Below are 20,584 nucleotides of genomic sequence, written 5' to 3'. Positions count from 1 at the left end.
GCCTGGACCTGTTACCAGAGGCCCTGGGCAAAGTCCTGGCCCATCCTCCACATGTGGGTGCTGGGCCCTTTTCCTACTGGATGGAGCCCCTGCCTCACTGAGCCGCAGGCACTAGGATGCAGCCAGGCTTCCCACACAGGCAACACGTGCCTGGCCCCTAATCCCCAGCAAGTTCCCTCCCCATCTTGCATGGCCAGCTGGTGGACAATGGGGTTTGAGAGCCTGCACCCAGCACACAGATGACACTGAGGCCAAGTGAAGGGAATTAAATAACGTTTATTTCATTAGAGAACAAAACCAGCAGCATCACAGCTTGAGCCCTTACCCCACCCCATCCCCTCAACCCCCACGCTTCTGCCTAATGTCGATAATGGGGGCTGCGGGATCTGGACCTTGAGCGCCTGGAAAGAAAAAGGGAGGGGCCCCATGAGGGCTGGGCAGGGCACGGGGAGCCCTGTGCATGCATACACATGTACACACACGCACCAACACACTTGGGGACTACTGGGGCTTCAGGACGCAGCTGCGGAGGGAGGCAGCCCTACAACTGAAGGGTGCAGGGTGGCAGTGGAGGAACCCAGCCCAGACCTCCCTCACAGGACAGCTGTGACTTCCCGGGGAGCCGGTCTGGCTTACTTACCTTCGGGAAGAGCTGTATTCTCGACCTAGGAAGGAAGGAGGTGGTAAGGACAAAGCAAATGCCCAGGGCCGGGAGCGCACCCCAGGGCTGGACTTCTGGTGTGGCCTTTGGCTGAGGCCACCCGCCCACACCAGTGTGCTGGGAACAAGCATGTCTTACAATCCTGCAATTCCCCCGTGACTGAAGCAACACTTGTGTGTGTGCACGCATCTCAGAGTTTTAACGTATGGAGGGCCAATGTGAGTGTACCATGGTTTTCCTAAACAGTTCTGACATCGCTTCTTTTTCTAACGCCCCAGGGCCTCCAGTCCAATGACCACAGACACTCACTGTAACGGGGGGAGGGCGAGCGGCTCTGCCGGCTGTACTGGCGTTCCCACTCTTCTCTCTCCTTCTCTCGGCGTTCCCGCTCCCTGCGGGGAAGGGAGGCAACCCAGGGAGGGTGAGTATGTGGCCCGGACGCTGAACTCCAGGGCCGCTGGCTCACCAGCCCAGGGCGCGTGCTTCTGACAGCCTCGTCCCAGCGGAAGAGCACCCCACCCCCATTTGGAAATGAGGACCAGCTCAGAGGGGATGCTGGCTGGGCAGAGCTGAGACCCCAGTCCCAGTCAGCCTTGCTATGAAAGGCTCGCTAAACAAACAGAAAGGAGGGCTGCCCAGTTCAATCACTTCCTGTCCTACTCAGGGCACAGTCACAGAGCACAGGAACTTACATGTTAAGTGCTTAAATGGTTTTCAACGGAATGACTGGGATTTGCAATCCTAAGGGCAACATTTACTGAGCACCTTCTGGCTGCAGTGGCACAACTATCCCATCCCTGTCTAGTAGCTGAGCAAACAGGCTCACACTGGAGAAAGGCCCACAGCTGGTGAATGGCTGAGGCGGGATCAGAACACAGGTCTGACAGATGAAACTGAGTCCTTTGGCACTCTGTCCCCACATCTCCTAATGGAAGCACACAGCATCCTCAGAAACCCAACACACAATGAGTGTATAATGACAATGACAACGACTAAGAGCAGTGGTGCTGGCATTGGGCCTTCCTATGTGCCAGGCACCATGTTGGGCACCTCAGAGCAGGATCTTGCCAGGGTGGGGGCATTTTACGTGTCTCCCAGAGGAAGGAGTTAGAGGGGTTAAGTTGCTTGTCCAAGGACCCACAGCAAGTACAGGGTGGAACCAGAAATAGCAACAGGCAACATGGTCCTGCCACTAACTGACTTCCCTCCTTGCCAATACAAAGCACTATGGCCCAGTGTGGCCCAGGGAGCAGGGAGTATGTGTATGTGGGGGAGTGCTAAGGCACTATGGGCACTAATCTCTGAGTTAGCCTGTGAGGTCAGCACCAAGAGAGCCAGTGCCCATCCCAGGGCCACACAGAGACACAGAGCTGGCACTCAACTCTGTAGTAGAAGACACGAAAGGAGAAGACAAGCAGAGGGGAGAGGAGAGAAGGCCCGTCTCCCAGCACTGGACCAGACCAGCCATGGGACTGGCTGCAGTTCAGCCCTTCCACAAACAGCACCAACTCAGTGTTCTGGGAGCTGAGCACGCAGCAGCAGGCAGACCTGGTGTCTCAGTGGGGACACTGATAATAAGAGAGCAAACCAAACAGACTGCCTGCCAGGTGAGGGTTAGTGCTGAGGCAAACAGAGCAGGGTTGGAGGATAGAGTGTTTTGGGGTGCTACTCTAAACAGGAATGTCAGGGAGGAGAATCCCCCAATGGAGTGAGGGAGGGAACCAGGTGAGGGTCTGGGGAAAAGCAAAGGGAACATGAGCTGGAGGCTCACAGAACAGGGTCACAGTGGCTGGAGTAGGCTGGGGATGGAGGGAGGAAACAGTGCAAGACAAGGGCTACGACAGAGCTATAGCTCATATCTGGGTGGTGGGGAACAAAGGGGATGGAGGGATTCCCAGAAGCAGGTGGCTGTGGCTGATACAGGGAGCAGGGCCACCTTACTTCATACGGATCTTGCGGGCCATGGCGCGAAGCTCGTCTTCCCGCTCCTGCGGCAGAGATGGCAGAGATGAAGTGAGGGCTGGCACAGCTGGCACCCCGCCGGAGCCCCACCCCTCACTCCACCCTTACCTGACGTTCATGCTCCTGCTGTATCATCTTCTCCTGGGCGGCCTTCTTATCCGCCTTGACTATGGGGAGGAAGGGACACAGTGGCTGAGGGGTACTTTCAAGAGCCCTCCAAGCTGCCCTTAGCACAGCAGCAGCAGAGCAGCGTGCATACCTCCTCCCCTCAGGGTGCCTCCCCAAGGCCAGGCTGGAAGGAGGGAGAACTAGGAAGACTTGGGGGACAGAAAGGGGACATACACTGCCTGTTCAGTGCCTTCTGCATCCTCAACTTCAGCTTCTCCTGCGGCGTGAGCTTGGGCTGGGGAAGGGGGAGAAGAGGCAGGAGAGGGGTGGGTGTCCCGGAGTTCCCACAACCCACCTCATCCAAGAGCCTGGGACTTTTGAGGACATGTGGGGAGGGGCAAGCTGTGGACACCTGCCATTAAGGTCTGGTGGCCCAGGGACAGATGGAGCCCCAATGAGCAGTGAGGAGAAGGGGACATGGATTTCATGGGGGCAGAGCCCTTCCAGCCCCCCTCAATCCCCGGGGCTGGATCTCCCGGCCCACCCGGGCCCCCCTGCAGGCCCACCGGGCCCAGCACTTGGGCACTGCTGCTGGCGGGAGTTAGACGGGCGAGTTCCAAATTCTTACTGACTTTGGCAGCTCCTGTCTCTTTACCAGCGGCAGGTTCGGTCCTGGGAGGAGGAAAGAACACCTGCCATCTCTGACCCCACATAACCTCAACACTACCCTCAGACCAGAGAGTCAAAGCCATGGGTCTCAGGTGCCCTCAGGGAGATACCCTGTCCCTCTGGGATCCCTAAGGACAGGGCCATGACCCCCTATGACCCATCATCCAAGGCAAGGCCCTGACTCCTCAGACCCACCATCCCAGGTGGGGCCCTCTTTCCCTCACAGCTCCCAGAGCAGGAGCAAGTTCCCATCAAAAAGGAAACAGTCAAGTTCATCCCCATCTCAGGCTGACAATTCTCTTCCCCAGCCCTGCACCACTCACTTTTTCAGCTTCTCGCCCACAGCAGGGGACGACGCCGGCCTGGTCAGCTTCTCCCTTGGGGGTGATGGCGAGTGACTCTGGCTATGGCTACGACTATGGCTTCGACTGCGGCTGCAGCTTCGGCTCTGGCTCTGGCTGGGGCTGCGGCTCCGAGTCAGGCTGCGACTTCGGGATGGGCTGAGGGACCAGCTGCTGCGGCTGCGGCTACTGCTGTGGTGCCTGGGGCCCCGGCCACCCCGCCTGTACCAGTCCCCTGAGCGGGAGCGGCTCCTGGGGGAACAACAGGGCAGGAGAGGGGCCATGAGGCTCCAGGAACCCCATTCACACCCCGTCCCCTAGCTCTGAATGTACAGTCCTCCTGCAAGGCTCTATGGCTGGTCTGGGTGTGACCACCTTTCCAGTTCCTTTCCCTCAGAAACCCCAGTTGCTCTCTGGCCTCACTCAGTTTAAATAGACCACCCTCTAGATACAACCACCCTGAAAGTCACTAGACACCCATTTACCTACCTCCCTGGGATGTGAGCTCTGGGGAGGGTGGGACCTGGCTGGTCAGCTCCCCCTTTACACACTGTGCCCATCTCTGGGCACCCAGGAGCCACATCCTCACCTTGCCAAGACCCAAGGTCTTACACCAGTGGGAACCAACTCCTCACCCCACTCCCCACCAGACTGCAGCACACACCCGCCAGACCCAGCTTGGGGACCAGCACACCCATCCTCTTTCTGCTCGGGACCCTGGCACTCCTTAGGTAGGGGTCACTGGCAGGCTGGCATTTGACATATGACCAGCCCTCCACCCCCGTCTTTCTCCTGTTGCTGCCCTGGGTCAGCCTACACGGAATGATCTGAAAGCCAAATCTAGGCCCCACACTAATTCTGTTGAGGCTGTCCTGAGCTTCTACAAAATTCGTATTTGTTGGCAATATTGAAAAAACAAAAGCTACCCTTTAAAAACCCAGACTCTCAACTTCTCTTGAGAATCCAGAGCAGCCAACAACCCCACCAGATGGGACACGTGCTCCTAGTTCACTAGGCCCCACCTGGCCCGTTTTGCCTGCCAGACCCTATAAGTAGCTAATGTTGAGATGCACACAACAATAATACAATAGGTGACAATGCTGACAATGACAGCTCTTCTAGAGTGCTAGGCTATTGTGTAAGCACTAAGCAGTTACATGGATTTACTTGTTACACTTTCACAATGACTCAAAAGGGCTAGTATCTAACTCACAGACAAAGAAACAGGGCCCTGAAAGTTCACTGGCAAGGCCAGAATTTATACCCAGGCAATTGCTCCAAAGTCCATGTTCTCACCCACCGAGCTGAGCTGCCTTTCCACCAGCAGCCCTGAACCCACCAGGTAAGAGAATGGGAACGATGTCCCAGTCTCTAGATGCTTTATTTAATATACAATGTGCAGTGCTCACCTCAAACCCTGCCTCCGCCACAAAGGGCTGCCTAGATTTTTCTGGCCCTCTCCCCACAGAGTGCCCCAGCTCTAAAGGCCAGGTTCTGCTGCAAACCACAGGACACCCTGGAGTTTCCATGCACCTCTCCACCTCTTGGCCTAGGAGCTCCCAGTGAGAACAGCTCAGTCTCCAGTCCCCTGTCTCCCTGAGCATGGCAGCAGTGCTCCACCCATGTCACCAGGCTTGGAGCTGCCTCACAGAGTGGGCCTACCTTCCCTGCAAACCCAGCGCTTCCTGGTTTCACTGACCTTGGGGCCCAGGACACTAGTAGGTCTCTCGCCCCCCATGCATACCAGGCTGCACGTACCTGCTTCTGCGCCGGGGTCCATACCCACCACGCCGGGTTGGTGAGCGGGAGTAGCGGTGTCCATCTCGGGAGCCCCCACCTGAGTGCCGCCGGCCACGGCTTCGAGACCGGGAATATCGCCGGGAACGCGATCGGGAGCGAGACCAGGACCGAGAGCGGGAGCGTGCGTGGCGACCTGAGCGATAGTAGCCCCCACCACGGCGGGAGCGGGAGCTGGAACGAGAGCTGGAGCGGGAGCTGGAGGTCCTCGAGGCAGAAGAGGAGGAGGAGGAGGAGGAGGAGCGGCGGCTGCAGGCGGGGCAGAGGGCAGGTCAGTACTGGCCTGGGCCCCAGCGCCCTCCTGCCCCAGGTCCCCCCACGGTGGCCAGGGCGGTGGCCAGGGCGTAGGGCGAGCAGCGTGAGCGTTACCGACCGGGCGTTGGCATTACGTCCCGGTGCGGGGCCGCCAGGCTGGGGGGGTGCGGGAGGCTTCCCTGTGGCGGCCCCTGACGCGGCTGCAGCCGCTGCTGCTGCAGCTGCCTCCTCATCGCTGCCCCCAAAACTGGTGATGAATGTGATCTTCTCCTCACGGCCCGGAGTTGGGGAGCGGGAGCGGGAGCGAGACTCAGAGCTGGATTCCGAGGGTGACCTACAGAGTAGGGACGGTGCTCAGTCATTAGGCTCCCAGAGCCTGTCCACCAGCTAAGAGCAACAGAAATGACAAGAGCATGGCACCTGACACCCAGCACCCATGAATAGAGCCAAAGGGCTGTACGAGGATTTGCTTTATGACCAGGTAGCCTTTTCAAAAGAGCCAGGAATGGGGTGACAAGGAACCGTACTGATTCTGCATGGCTATGAGAAAGGGAGCAGATCTCTGTGTTTAACATGGAAGTATTGCCCAGTATATATGTCAAGTGTGCGGCGGTGATTTCTAAGACATTAAGTGTGGTACAATGCCAGACCTCTCACCAAAAGGTGCCTTACCTCAGATATCCTCCCCAAAGCCCCTGGAATGGGTCCCTCCCTCCCCATTCTCAAGAGGGAAATAAAATAGGTCAGACTGAGGTCTGTCCACCCTCAAAACCCCTTCCCAACCACTGCCACATCCAGGAGACACACATGTGCATGGCCAGGCCACCCGGGCCTATTAGTTCTCACTGCTTATTTCTGGGAGTACAGATTAAAGACATTTTTGATGTTTAAGTTACACTGTTTGCCATTTTCGGTCATTTTCAACAAGACTCAGTTGTGATTAAGTCAGTAAATTAAAGGTTCATATATAAAGAAAAAAACTGGGAAAGCAAAGCTAACGTTCTGGAAAAAAATGAAAAAAAGATTCAGCCCTGGCCAGGTAGCTCAGCTGGTTAGAGCATCATCCCTATACAACAAAGTCATCGATCCCCAGTCATAGCACATACAAGCAGCAACCAATGAAAGCATAAATAAGTGGAACAACAAATTTGACATTTCTTTCCTCTAAAATCAATAAAAATTAAAAAAAAAAAAAAAGATTCAGGTGCACAGCTGACATCAGGTGCTAAGACCACCAGTACACGTCACCCAGTCTGTGAGCTCAGGGCACCCTACAGGGTGGAGCCCCCTGCCCCTCCTCACCCCTGCCCCTCCATTAGGGGGTTTGCTGGCTGCTGCTCCCTGGGCCCCCAGGAACTCACCGTTTATAGGGGTCGTAGGTGGGGCTGTCTCGACGAGCATAGCTATAGAGAGAGAGGAATGCGACAAGAGGAGGCTTGGGATCTGAGTTGGCATGGAATTGGGCCCAGCCCCTGACCCTGGGCATCCAAGGAGAGACACTGGGCATAGTGAGAAGGGGGCTGTCAGCCAAGTTATGGACCCTGCCCTAGATCTGTCCAAAGCCTGAACCTTGACCAAACCTCCCAAACAATGTTCCAGACCCATCCGGACCCCAGGCAACAAGGACTTCAGTCTCTGTCCTGCTTGGCCTCCAGACCCCAGACTGGAAGTGTCCCTCTTCTCACTCTATGCCCAGGATTCTGCTAAGTGGGTCCTGGCTTACTAATGACGATGATGATAAAATTAGAACTAACGTGTCTTAGATGCCACTTGCCCAGGGTCACACATCTCATAAATGAAAGAGTTGGGATTCCAACACAGGCCATATGGCTCCAAGCCTGCCTCCATGGTAACGATAATGATGGTAAGAATCAGTGTGACTCTTTAATGAACATTTTCTAAACCATACACCAAACCCTGAATCCACAATGGGTTGTTAAGCCTCACAGCAACCCTCGGTCACACTCCTTGAATACAGATGTGGCAAAAAGAGGTATGGGCTTGCCTGGGGCTGCCAGGCCTAAGAGGCTGTGGCAGGAGGGCTCTCCACACACCAGCCTGCCCCATCCAAATCTGCTCAAGACCTTCTGGGAGGTCAGTGTCCCTTTTCCAATGGAGGAAACTGAAAATTGAGAGAGGAAGTCACCTGCCCAAACTCTTGACAGCGAAGGAGCAAACAAGCAGCCCCTGCTCCTCACCTTTTCCAGTCAACCCTTGTTACCTCCCACTGGCTCCCGGAGATTCTGACAGGGGCTCTGAGTCCAGCAGTGAGGAGAATGGCTGGCAGGGCAGGGTGTCCACATATCCCTCAAGGCCATTCCCATCTCTAAACCCTCCCCATTCACTGCCTTACTACAGAACTCTCTCCAAAAGCCACAGGCCTACCCCCCAGTCTTCCTGAGCCCCAGCACCCTCCCCCAAAGCCTGGACAGACTTACTCTAGCAGGGCAGGGGCACAAGGGAGAACCCAACCTACCTGGGTGGGCTGATCTTACGGCCCCTCAGGCGCTTCTCCCGGAACTCCCTCCGCTGGCGCCGAGAGCGACGGCCCTGGAGTAGGGTGGGTACCAGGCTGTTGAGGGGTGTGCCCTCCCTGAGACCTCAGACTTAAGACACACTCCTGCCCTCCACCCTGGCCCACCCCTCACCGAGTACATGGCCTTCTCCTCCTCAAGGGCCTTGGCGTGTTTGATGGCCTCGGCCTCCTCCTTGTCTTTCCGGAGCATCCTGCAGAGAGGGATGAGGGTCACAAGGGAGGAGGGGGAAGACCACAGGCAGAGTCACTGCAGGAGGTGAGGGACCCCATGCCATCCTGGGGACTCTCATTCAGCACACTTATTTATTCAGTCATTTATTTATTTATTTTAATCCTCACCCGATAATTTTTCCATTGCTTTTCAGAGTGAGTGGAAGAGGAGAGGGGGGGACACACATCAATATGAGAGAGACACATCGATTGGTTGCCTCTCGCACGAGCCCCGACCAGAGCCAGGGATCGAGCCTGCAACTGAGGTACGTGCTTTTGGCCAGAATCAAACCCGGGACCCTTCATTCTGAGGGCCAACACACTAACCACTGAGCCAAACCAGCTAGGGCTCAGCACTATTATTTAGCACTTACTGCATGCTAGGTGTTGTTTTAGGTATTGGGGATTCAGTATTAAAAAAAAAAAATAGAGCCTGGTCGGTGTGGTTCAGCAGCTGAGCACTGATCTATGATCCAGGAGATCATGGTTCGATTCCTGGTCAGGGCACATGCTCAGGTTTTGGGGGCGTGCAGGAGGCAGCTGATCGATGACTCTTTCTTCACTGATGGTCCTACCTCTCCCCCCTCCCTTCCTCTCTCTGAAATCAATAAAGACAGATTTTTTTAAAAAAAAAAGAAAAGACAGCCAATGACCACAGAAGTGACTCACGTGACAGGTTAGATGGTGAAAACCTTGATGAGAAAATAAATCGTGAAAGGGAAAAGGAAGTGCAAGGAACAGGTAGAAGCTGCAGCAGCTTTCAATAGGGAGATCAGGGAAGCCACAGAGAAAGTGGCAGCTGAGGAGAAACCTGAGGAGTAAGCTGCACAGATGCCAGCACAGCCAACAGCAGAGAGTGGCCTGGAAGGTGGATGGGGCCTTGGGCACTTGAGGAGTAAGGAGGCCATGGGGGCTGGGCAGGGGTGGAGTGTGCAGGTGGAGGGGCAGAGGACCAGACAGGCAGGACCTTGTGGCCGTAGTGAGAGCCCTGGCTGCTCTTGAGTAAGGTGAGAGCCATGGAGGGTTCTGCGTAGAAAGTACTGCGTTCAGACTTGGAATTATTCAGATTTCAATTCACTGCCCCAGTTAGCTGGGACCATTCTATGTGATCTGCATGGGGTGTGGCACAGGGCAGAGGCTCAACCAGCCAAGCACAAGGGAATGACCTAATGAACAAAGACACTCCACTAGAGGGTGCTGTCCACAAGGTCAGATCGCCACAGGTCACAAGGAGTTGGGTCTGGCCTTAATTTCTGCTCAGAAGCTGGGTTACAAGGACCCAGTCCACAAGCTCAGAAAGCTGTGTGTAAAGCCCTTAGTGCAGGGCCAGGCATACAAAGTGCTCGGTAATGGGGTAGCTATTAGTATCAGGGATAATGACAGAAGTGCCAATTCCAGAGTGGGAAGGGGTATCAACTGCAGGCCTCACCTGACGAAGTCACCATCAGCCATGCCATAGGTCGTGGCCTGTTTGTTGAGATCTGCCACCTGCTCCTGGTTCAGTTCATCCACATCCACCTCCACATCTGCACCAAGAGAGAGGCTGTCAGGGGCCAAAGCCCACCCAGAGGACAGGGAGAAGGGGCAATGCCCCAGGAGGGGACGGGAGGGGCGCCCACCAGACTGGAGGCCTCTGCAGGGATTGAGTGAGTCAGGTCATCTCGATGTCTCCAGGCCAGCACAGGGCTTGGCCAGAGGCGGGCACAATAAACGGTGGGGGTGGGTGGGGGGGGGCAGGTGATGGATGGATGGAGCCCAAACGAACAAAAGCAGCACACGTATGGAGGGAGTGAAGGGAGAGTGAGGAGTAACGGGACCAAAAGAGGGTGGATGGAAATGGGTGTGGGTTACAGGTGTTTCGGAGCTGGATGTGTGACACGGAAGTGAAGTGGGATGGACACTTTCCATGTGTACAAGCAAGTCACCAGCAGGCTGAGGGAGAAGAGGAGGGAGATGGTGGGTGGTGGGGTCAATGGGCCCTGAGGTAGGGAAACGGCGGGGGGTGGGGGGGATGATGGGCGCCTCTGTAACTGGATGACCACTTGTTTTCCAGAAGAACGAAGAGGGGGGGAGAGACAGAGGCTGACCCAAGTAGAAGAGAACGGAGCCAGAACCTAGGTGGGGACAGTGTCATAAAGCAGTGTCCTAAAAGTGAGAAAGGAGATACAGAGAGGGAAGCTGGGAACAGGAGCACATGAGACAGCGGACGGCAGGAGGCTGGAGTGCCCTGGAGCAGGGGTGGGAGAGAGGGGCTTGTGAGCACAGGGCGCCCCACAGAGGGTGAGGGACGAGACATGTAAACGATGCCCAGGGACTGCGGGGTGGGGGAGGGCAGAGAGGGGACCCCACCGATGTCGGGGATGACCTCATCTTCGTCCGAGTTGCTCTCCTCCTCAGCTGGTGACTCCTCCTCCTCTGGCTTCTCTGCCACCTTCTCTACCTCAGCCACTGTGCTGTCCTCGTAGGTGTAGCCAATGGAAGCCTTCTTCTCTGCCAGCCTGGAACGGGGGAGCCCGTGAGCCAGGGCAGCGCCAGAGGAGAGGACGCAGACACCAAGCTCCCTGCACACAGGCTCTCCCTCAGCCTGGAACCCTCTACGCCCACCTCCCAGCAGCTCCTCCCTCTTTACCCAGGCCCAGCTCCAATGTCCCATCTTCCATGAAGTCCTCCCCCAGAACCTAGGTGGGGACAGTCAAGCCCCTGCCTGGTCCACACTGGGTCATTACTGTCAATGACAGGTCAGTCTCCCGCCACCAGGCTATGAGTCCTGCAAGGGCAGGACTCAGAGTTATCTTGGGTAACAATGTGGCCCAGCTCTGCCCAAAACAGAGCAGGGCCCTAGTGCATGTCTGCTGCTGAATTTAGTCAACATTCCCTGACGCCTTCCCAGTGCCAGCCTCGTCCTGAAAGTGGGGTCATGCACAGGATCAGTCACATCCGTGAAGACTTCAGGTGGAGGGAAGGAGCAAGTGTGAGGCTCACAAAGAGTGAAGCCTCAGCAGCAGGAGGAAAGGAGTCAGGGCATGGGGACCACTGTGCAACAAGTAGGACAGCAGGCGCCCTGGAGGAGGGCAAGGTCATCCCCAGAGGAGGAACAGTGTGTGCAAAGGCAGGGGGAGACCAAGCACACGGCCAGAGGGGGTAGAGAGAGAAGTGAGACTGCCCGACTGCTGCTCTCCCAAGACGGCAGCTGGGGACCTCCATGCTCCAGAGTAAGAATCCACACCCTCCAGCCATTCCTCAAGGAACACAGCCTTGAGAAGGCCCTCTCCAGAGTGACAGTCAGCTGCTAACTGCGAGCTTACTGCACAGCAGGCACAGAATAAGTACTTTCCAAACTCCATCTCTTGCAGGCCTCATCACTCCAGGTAGAGGGGGCTCCTGTTAGCCCCACGTTACAGAGGAGCACCCCAAGGCCCAGAGAGGGACATCCTCACAGGCAGGATTCGAGCCCAGGCCTGTCACTACACAGGGCCTGTTCTCCTAACTGCACCTCCCACCATTCCACAAGCTGAAAACATATTGTAGAGGTTTTGCAGCACAGCTTTCCCCTCCAGCTGCTGCTTCCTTCTCTGAACATTTGTCAAGTGCCTACTGTGTGCTGAACACTGGTTCCAGCTCTGGGGAGACCAAAGTGCACAGGATGGACGAGGCCATGCCCTGGTGAGGCTCACAGCCCTCCTGCCTCCCCCAACCCCTCAGCGCCCCAGACCCCCTCTCACTTCTTCTTCTCATCCTCACTGGGTCTCTGGAGGCCTCCATACAACTCGTCAATGTATATCTGGTACAGGCACTGCTCCTCTGAGACTGCAACAAGGCAAAAGGCACACAGGTCACAGGGGGTTGGGGACACTGGGACTTCAGGGGGACACACAAGAATGCAGTGGGGGGAAGACAGGCAAGTACAACCCAAGCCAGGCAGGGAGCAGAGTCACTGATTTCTAGATAATCACAAACTGTGTGTGGTGGGAACACAGCAATTGCAGGAGGGTCCTGGCTATTCCACTGACTCACCATGTGACCCTGATCAAGGGAATTCACCACTCTGTGCCTCAGTTTCCTTTTCTGTAAAATGGGACCACTGGCAGAGTGAGCACTTGGTACTTGGGCACTACTACTTTAATCACTGTTAAGGAGGCCTCTAGCTAAACCCTTTAGAACTACAAACCTATCCTGAGTGCTGGACATCACCTGGACACCACAGGCCTCTCCACTGTGTGCCTCTCTATGGTTTAGTTTAAATTAAGTATGGTTTGGAGCCATCAGGGCTCTCATTCACCCACAACACCCACCTCAGGGGGCTCAGCAATATACCAGAGCTTTCCCTGATCTTACCCCGGCTCACTGCAGGACCCTGGGCAAGTCCCCTTCCCTCTGTGGGCCTCAGCTTTTCTATCTGTAAAGCGAGGTGGATAGGCCAGGAGAGCACAGAGGTGACATGGCCTGGCCCTCCCTGGCTCCAGCAGCCACCCCGGTTCCTGCCTGTAATGGACACCCAGAAAGAGGTCCTGCTCACCTGTCTCACGCGAGCTGTCTCGCTCTCCCTGCTCCAGCCACTCAGACTTTCTGTCACCCCAGCACACCGCCTCCTTCCCCCCATAGGGCCATTCTGATGCCCAGAGTCCCGTGACCCACCTCTTCTCATCAGAGAGCTCCCACCCATCATTTACTGACACCCCCCTCAGTGAAGCACCACAAAGAACAACACCCATTCTGGCCTAACACCCACCCTAGTTTTTAATCAGCACCTACTTTCCTGATTATATGGTTGCTGCCCTCTCCCCCACTACATCCCTGATCTCAGAATAGCCCCTGACACCCCATAAGTGCTCAGGAATTCTGGGAATAAATGAATACAGAGTCAGACAGAACAAAGGGAAATCCTGGCTCTAACACCAAGAATCTGTGTGGCCCTGAGTGAAGGCAAAAACTACAACAGTATCAATAATGATAAGTTTTCTTAATTCTAAGGCCTCGCTGATTGCTAGAATTTGGAAAAATCTGATTTTAGAGATGCCCAAGTCTATCTTAGAAACAAAGAAATATGGGACTCATGAACCCATAGGGAGAGCCAGCTGTGCCAGCTGAGTGCTGGAGTGTTAAGCACCCCTCACCAAACCGCCACAACTGCTGGGTGGGGCAGAGCCCACCCAGATAGACAGAGAGGCGCCACACTATGGGATCACTGCGGCTACCTTATCCTTAACCCACAGGGAACCCGGGGAAGGGGAGGCTCCAAGTCCTTCTCAGAGGGAGAGCTAGAGTTTGGAGCTGACCCTCAGGAGGCAGTGGTGGTTACAGGCAGGGTGAGAACTGCAGCTCTGTGGACTGGGTGTCCCCCCAACTCTGAACCTCACTGTCCTCTCGTCCGTAAAATGGGGCATCACCCCTATTTTGCTGGGTGATTATGCAGACGTAACGAGATAAAAAAAGATAAAAAAAGCCCAAGTCTACCAGGGTCCAAAGCTCCCCGGGCAAGCCCAGAGTGGGGAAGTCCCCCTGAGCCTCCATTTTCTCACTGGAAGGCAACGGTGATTGCTTGGGAAACACTGGACATATATGAACGCCTGGCAAACTGTCAAACTCAGCCTAAATAACTGTTCAAAACAAGGAGCAACTTCCTCTTCAGAGGTCACATCCTGACCCATGCAGGCAAAGGAAATAAATACATAGAAGAAAACAAAGTATTACTGCAATTTTCCCCAATTTTTTAGGAGAAAGGGCCATAGAGTTAGAGGGTCTGGGATGTAGAAGTGATCTTGGCAGGAGTCTAGTTCAGCAGACATCTCCTGAACTGATTCAAGAGGAGGTGGCCCCTAGAGGGACAGAGCTGGACCAAATCCAGGGCATTTTAGGAGAAAGCACTGGGAGGAGACTTTTCCCAAACTTGTCTAGGTCTTCCAGTCTCTAGGGGCCCCCAAACCACCTCCCCACACCCAAGACCACTCACTGCCAGCGAAGTCGTTCTGCACCAGGCCTCGGTAGCGCTCGTAGTTACATTTCCGCTCATCTGACTCCTGTTCTGGGGAGCTTTGGTGAAGGTCAAGATCTTAAGATCAGAGGGAGAGGGTGGATCCCACCCCAAGCCAGCAAGAGGGAGGACGAGGGGCCCAGCTCAGGCTGGGGGACTGGGTGGGGTAGGGTTCCCCAACCGCATACCTCCTTCCTTTCAGGAAGGTGGCAGGCAGGCAAGGGCTTGGGAAAGAAGAGGAACTGCTGGGTCAGACTCCCTGCCTGGCAACCCCTTGGGGAGACAGCTTACATGGTGGTGAGCAGTGGGGGGGTGTAGTCAGGGATGTGGTCCAGGTGGGCGCGAACATCAAAGCGGTCAATCATGTTGTTGGTGTCCCCCTGCCAGGGCATCCTGAAGTGGGAAGCAGGGGAGCAAGGAGCTTAGGTTCCACTGCCCAGGACACAAAGTGCCTGTTCCCTGCCACCTCAAGCTTGGGAGCCTGGCCCTCAGTCCCCTCTAATCTCCATGTCATAGCCCTCATCCTTACCCCTTTCCTCTCAGTCCCTTATGCTACAAACCTACCTGAATGGGGAGCCTGAGTAGAGCCCCATAGAAACTGGGGTTCTTTTTCTCGGGACCAAGCAAGAGTGAGGAACTTGAACCAGGTCCTAGGGGCCAAAACATCTCCTCTGGCCACCTACTCCCTGCTTCATTTCGGCCTCTGACCCTGACCCTGGTCCCACCAATTCCCCTCTAAGTCCTTCAACCACCACCGCACCCTAGGTCCTCCATCCCAACCCATCAGCTCTCCTTAGCTGGTGACTATCACCTCCCCATGCAGGTCAGACCTTGTCTGCCTGAGTCCCCAAAGGTATGTCCATACCCCAGGTCTCCTGTGACCCTTGGTCACAGACATTAGCTGGCCCCACAAACTCAGTCTTACATGTTAACAGGGCTCTCTGCGGCCAGGGCAACTGCAGAATCCAGGTGTACCTTGCAAGCTCTGCCATGTACCTGCAAGAACTGGGCTGGGTCCTTTTTCTGCAGAACAGACAGGATGGAGGTTATCTCCCAACTGAGCTCCAAACCTCAGCACCCTCCACACAACCAAGTACAGCAGCGAGCAAGCCTCTGATGTCAAGGAGGGTGGCAGCACTAACAAGGGCTACCCAACCTCTGCGGAACAAGGGAAGGGAAGGGTTTCCTCTCAAGATGGTGGCAAGAGGCTCTAAGCTCTGGCCCAATCTTCTGCACAGCCAGTAGCAAGACCTCCCTCCCTAAAATACTAGCCCCAGCAACCCTTTGCCCCCCCACCCAGGGCATTCAGAGCCAGGTGTGAGCACTTTGGCCTGGATCAGTCTCCAAGACACCAGGACTGACAAACACATGAAAAGATGACCAATGTCACTAGTCATCGGGGAAGTACTAATCAGAACCATGAAATATCATTCCACACTCACTAGGATGGCTAAAATGGAAAGGAGAGACGACACAAGTATTGAAGAGAATGTGGAGAAATTAGGTTCAAATAGTTAAATGAAGAATGACTGTGTGACCCAACAATTCCATTCCTAGATAGATACCCAAAAGAACCAAAAACAGATACTCAAATGCTTGTATACAATGTTCATAGCAGCACCATTCACAGTAGCCAGAAAGTGGAAACAATCCAAATGGCCACCAGCAGGTAACAGATAAAATGTGGTGCATCCAGACAATGGAATATTGTTGGCAATAACAAGGAATGAAGCAGCAATCCACACTACAACATGGGTGAACCTCGAGACCCGTGTGAGCAGCCCATCTCCTCAAAGCAGTCCTCAGCGACTGCCCAGCCACTGCCACCATCCACAGCTTAGTGGCTTGATCTGAAGGCTGATCACGTTCATGTTCGGAGACAATGACAGCTTGTACAGGCCTGCACCACAAAGCACCCTACAGACACTGTTCTTGTTCTTGAAACTCTTCCCTATCACCCCCAGTGAGAGGGGCTGGTCATCACCACTGTCCCAAGGGGAAAATAAAGCTGAGGGAGCTCCCAGCTAACAAGGAGAGCGTAGAGTCCCAGGCCTTCAGAGTGACCCAACTCCAGCCCTTTACACCATTCATCGATCTGAATGCAAATTCCAGCTCCACCTGGTAATAACAAGAGCTAGCACTGACTGAGCAAGCTGCCCTCAGCAAGCCCACGCTCAGTGGTCCATGTGCCCAACCTCACTGAATATTCCAACAGCCCTGTGTGGGAACTGCTCTTGTCCCCATCATTTGTGGCAGACCATTAACTGGCAACCAACATCCATCTCCCTTCTCCAACAGTAATAGGGCTCCTAATATATCTGGCACAGGCTACCCAAAATAAGGTCTATATCTCTTAGCCTTCCTTGCAGCTGTATGTGACCAAAGAACTACTTTCTGGCCAGTGGGACATGAGTCAAAGTGTCATATGCAAACATCTAGAAACTTTAATACTGGCATGAGCACCTTGGTGCCTTTCCCTCCCTTCTTCCTCCCTGCTGGATGGAATGAAGACATGATGGCCAGAACTTAAGCAGCCATCTTAGGCCTCAAGACAACACTGGGAAGAGGAGCCATGCACAGCTAAACAACAAAATGGTCCCTGAGCAGAACTGAGCACCACTGGGTATCTTTGTGGAAAAGGAAATAAACTTTTATTTTGTTTCAGCCACTGATGTTTTAGTTCTGTCATTCACATGATTTTACATGTTATAACACTTCACATGAAAAAGAGGCAACCAAGCTCAGGAGACAGTCACTGGTCCAAGGTTACACAGTGCATAAGTGGAACAGCTGAAATTTGAACCCAGAGCCCTATAACTTCAAACTCTAAGGACCTAACCATTTTGGCACGTTGTCTCATGGCTGTGTCACGTTGGACAAGTTGCTACACCTTTCTGAACTTCTATTTCTGTAGTAGAAAGCCCTGATGAAAAGCTAAGAGAGGTGAAAGGTCAGAGAGCCTGGGTTAGAATGCCACTCTGCTCTCTTGCTATGTGACTGTGAGCCATGACTCTGGGTCTTGGTCTGCTCATCTGTAATATGGTGACAATAAGAACCATCTCCTAGGCTGGGGTGAGAATTTAATGAAGTGGAAACACATGGCAAGTGCTCAGCACAGGACAGCACAGCCCTGGCTGGGTAGTTCAGTTGGTTAGAATGTTGTCTCCGATATGACAAGGTTGTTAGTTCAGTCCCCCATCAGGGCACATACAAGAATGCATACCATGAATGCATAAATAAGTGGAACAACAAATCAATGTTTTTTTCTCTCTCTCCCCCTTCCTCTCGCTCTCAAATCAATAAATTAATTTAAAAAATTAATGGACACTGGGTCTGGCACACCATGGGCCCTTAATAAATGGCAGCTATTCATTCCTGAGCACTGGCTATGTTCCTGGCCCACTGCTGCGGCCTCAACTCTGAACAACATAGGCCAGGCCCTGCCTTCATGGTCATGTTATAGTTATTCTGACACCACCAGAGAAGGGCTCTCCCTTCAGCCCGGTGGTTTGTTTGTGGATGACAGAAGGCAACTGAGGAGCTCTGAGAGATTCCTCTCCTAGGGTAATAGAAGCCTCTGCCTCACAGGTGACTTTGGGGATTGAAAGAAATCATGAATCTAAAGCTCTTCTCACACAGACTAGTGCCTGAGAAGGATCAATTAAAATGGTAACTGCTATTGTTTTGGTTCATCTATCCTTTCAAACCATATTTGCTGGAGCCAAGCTTGGGATGCAAATGTGACCCAAATACACCTAGTCCCCAATCTTACAGAGCTGGACTTGTGTGTGTTAAATTCCACAACGGGGAAGGACAGGGAGCTATGACAGCACTTATAGGGACACCTGACTGAGTGAGGGGGATGAGGGAAGACTGCCCCACACACTGAGATCTGACAGATACGCAGGAGTTAACCAGGTATTTGGAAGAGCTCATGCAAAGGCCCTGTGGTCAGAAAGGGCTATATAATTCTGGAAGGTAAACTTATACCCTCTATACATATTTTGTGTTAGAGATGGTCACCGAGGTAGTGAGGAGGCCAGATGGCTTGAGTAAAGGAACGAGGCAGAGCAGGTGGCATGAGCCTGGAGGGGGGTGTAAAATCCAGACTAGCAGGGCCTTGAGGGCTGTGTTGAGGAGTCTGGGTTTTCTCTCAAGGACACTAGGGAGCCACAGAGGAGTTATGAGCAAGGGAGGGACAGGGTCACCTTTGTGCTTTAGAAAGACCTCTCTGAACCCTCTGAGGAGGGTGGGTTGGATGGAGTAGGACTAAAGGCCATGAGATCAGGGAGGAGACTGGGGTCAGTGATACAGGAGCAAATAAGAACATCTATATAAACATCACCTAACCGGAAAACTGACCCTAGGACACAAGTGCATTTCAAACTGGGGTCTCAATGACAAGTAGGAGTTAAATAGGTGAGGGGAGGCAATACAGGCACAATAAGTGGTGGCAGAGATGCAAAAAAGGGCATTGGAGCTACCCTAGGATGAAGCTGAGAGGCTGGTAGAAGACAGATCAGAAAGGCCTTTTAGGTAATGGGATGGAGTTTGGTTTCCTCTCCAAAAGTAACTGAAAAATCAAAGCATCAAACAGGAGAGGGAAGTAGTCAGAGTTCACTTAATGAATACTGATGGCACTTCTGCGGGATGCCAAGCCAAAACTCAAGAATGGCTGAGCTCTGGGCACTGCAAATATAGCAGTAAACAAGACACACAACATTCCAGAGGTGGCCAGTCTCCTATCTGCACTGCTCTGAGTGTTACAAAGACCTTCCTTCTTCCTGCTAACACCAGCTCTGTGCTGAGGCTACACCAAACAACACAATATGCACTAACAGAATGCCACAGGATTTTATCAATGATTATGCTGAAGAAATGACTGAATATTCTGAGGGAGCTGAGCTCTTGTCTTGGCATATTTCCAAACCCAAATTTTACCAGAATGACCAGGGCCCCGCCCTCTTGGGGAGCTCCCACCCCAGATTAAAGGTCGGTTACTCACAATCTTTTCATAGTACTCGCGCCGCCGCTCTGCCCTCTTCTTGTAGTCGACCATCATACCTCGGAGCTTCCGCTCATGCTTCCGCGCCTCGTGCCACATTTTGGAGAGGCCAAGCCTAAGGCCTCAACCTGGGGGATGAAGAGGAGGGGAGAGTCAGATGAGCTGCAGAAACCATATGGGTAGGATCAAAGCCACCTACAAGTTGGTGACAGAGCTCATCCTAAATGCCAGCTTCAGGGAGAGCAAGTGGGGCTGCAGAACTGTGCACCAGATGCCCTTGCATATCCCTGACAACCCTGATCCAGTAGCGTGGGCATCCTGAAACCCCCCAGGTGATTCTGGAGCATCCACCTCTGGGAAAGGAGTGTCCTTGGTTCAAGGAGCTGAAGTCAAGAATGAAAGGTTTTGGAATGGAAGGAGTGTTTGAAGTAAGCTCTAGAGGCAAACCCTAAGCAGCTGGGATTGGAGCTCAAGGGAGAGGGAAGAGCTGAAATGGCTCCCACCAGAAGCCATCTGTGGAGATGAGTATGGGCTCTAGGAGGATGAAGATGAAGGAAGGCAGGGGGATGAAGATGAAGGAAGGCAGGTGGAGGAAGAGGAGAGAGACTGTGGAAAGAGAGTAGTAGGGTGGAGGTCGAGGGCAGGTGAAGGGCACGGATGAAAGACGATGCTTGTGGAAGGAGGAGGAACATGGGGGAGTGCTATCTTTCCTTACAGCGGAGCTGAGGTCTAAAGTAATCTGAATGGGGGGGTAGTAAAAGGAGTAGAGGATGAGAGAGGCGGAGCTGGCAGACGGGAGGAAGGGGTTCAGTTTAGAGGCAAGGCTCGAGGGCGGGGTGGAGTCCGAGGGTTTGGAAAGGGCTCCAAGACCCCATTTATCCACCTAGTCCCTGAGGGCTCGGGCTCTTTTTTGGGTTTTGACAAGGGGGCGGGACCTGTGGCTAGCAGCGGGTCGCCGCGGCGAGTTCCGGCCCACGGCGGAGGCAGGGGCGCGGCCAAAGGCCCGGCAGGCCGGAGAAGGTGCAGGGTGTGAGGCCCTCGGGGCCGGGGCCGCGCAGAAGCTCACAGA

At 54.1% G+C, this 20,584-nt stretch overlaps 1 protein-coding gene across 2 annotated transcripts; it reads right to left on the bottom strand.

Moving 5' to 3' along the window:
- Window positions 1-264: 264 nt before the first annotated feature.
- Window positions 265-20,584, bottom strand: CLASRP (CLK4 associating serine/arginine rich protein). 2 transcript variants are annotated; one of them, XM_016212577.2, is made up of 21 exons: window positions 20,451-20,584; window positions 19,516-19,643; window positions 15,436-15,533; window positions 14,802-14,903; window positions 14,490-14,569; window positions 12,262-12,346; window positions 10,889-11,037; window positions 9,969-10,065; window positions 8,442-8,520; window positions 8,270-8,343; window positions 7,155-7,196; window positions 5,912-6,127; window positions 5,500-5,787; window positions 3,724-3,993; window positions 3,364-3,403; window positions 2,966-3,026; window positions 2,732-2,790; window positions 2,603-2,649; window positions 971-1,053; window positions 641-665; window positions 265-401 (listed from the first exon to the last, which is right to left on the bottom strand). In XM_016212577.2, exons 2-21 carry the CDS (start codon window positions 19,612-19,614, stop codon window positions 359-361), a joined length of 2,037 nt encoding a protein of 678 aa, XP_016068063.1. In that variant the 5' UTR covers window positions 19,615-19,643; window positions 20,451-20,584; the 3' UTR covers window positions 265-358. The 2 variants fall into 2 exon arrangements, with proteins under 2 accessions (XP_016068063.1, XP_016068062.1); XM_016212576.2 differs by lacking the exon at window positions 20,451-20,584 and having other exon boundaries at window positions 19,516-19,942.

The sequence above is a fragment of the Miniopterus natalensis genome, chromosome 18, assembly GCF_054644295.1.
Source record: "Miniopterus natalensis isolate mMinNat1 chromosome 18, mMinNat1.hap1, whole genome shotgun sequence".
NCBI lineage: Eukaryota > Metazoa > Chordata > Mammalia > Chiroptera > Miniopteridae > Miniopterus > Miniopterus natalensis.
Note: the sequence above shows the minus strand (reverse complement) of the source record. Positions and strands in the feature narration are given on the sequence as shown.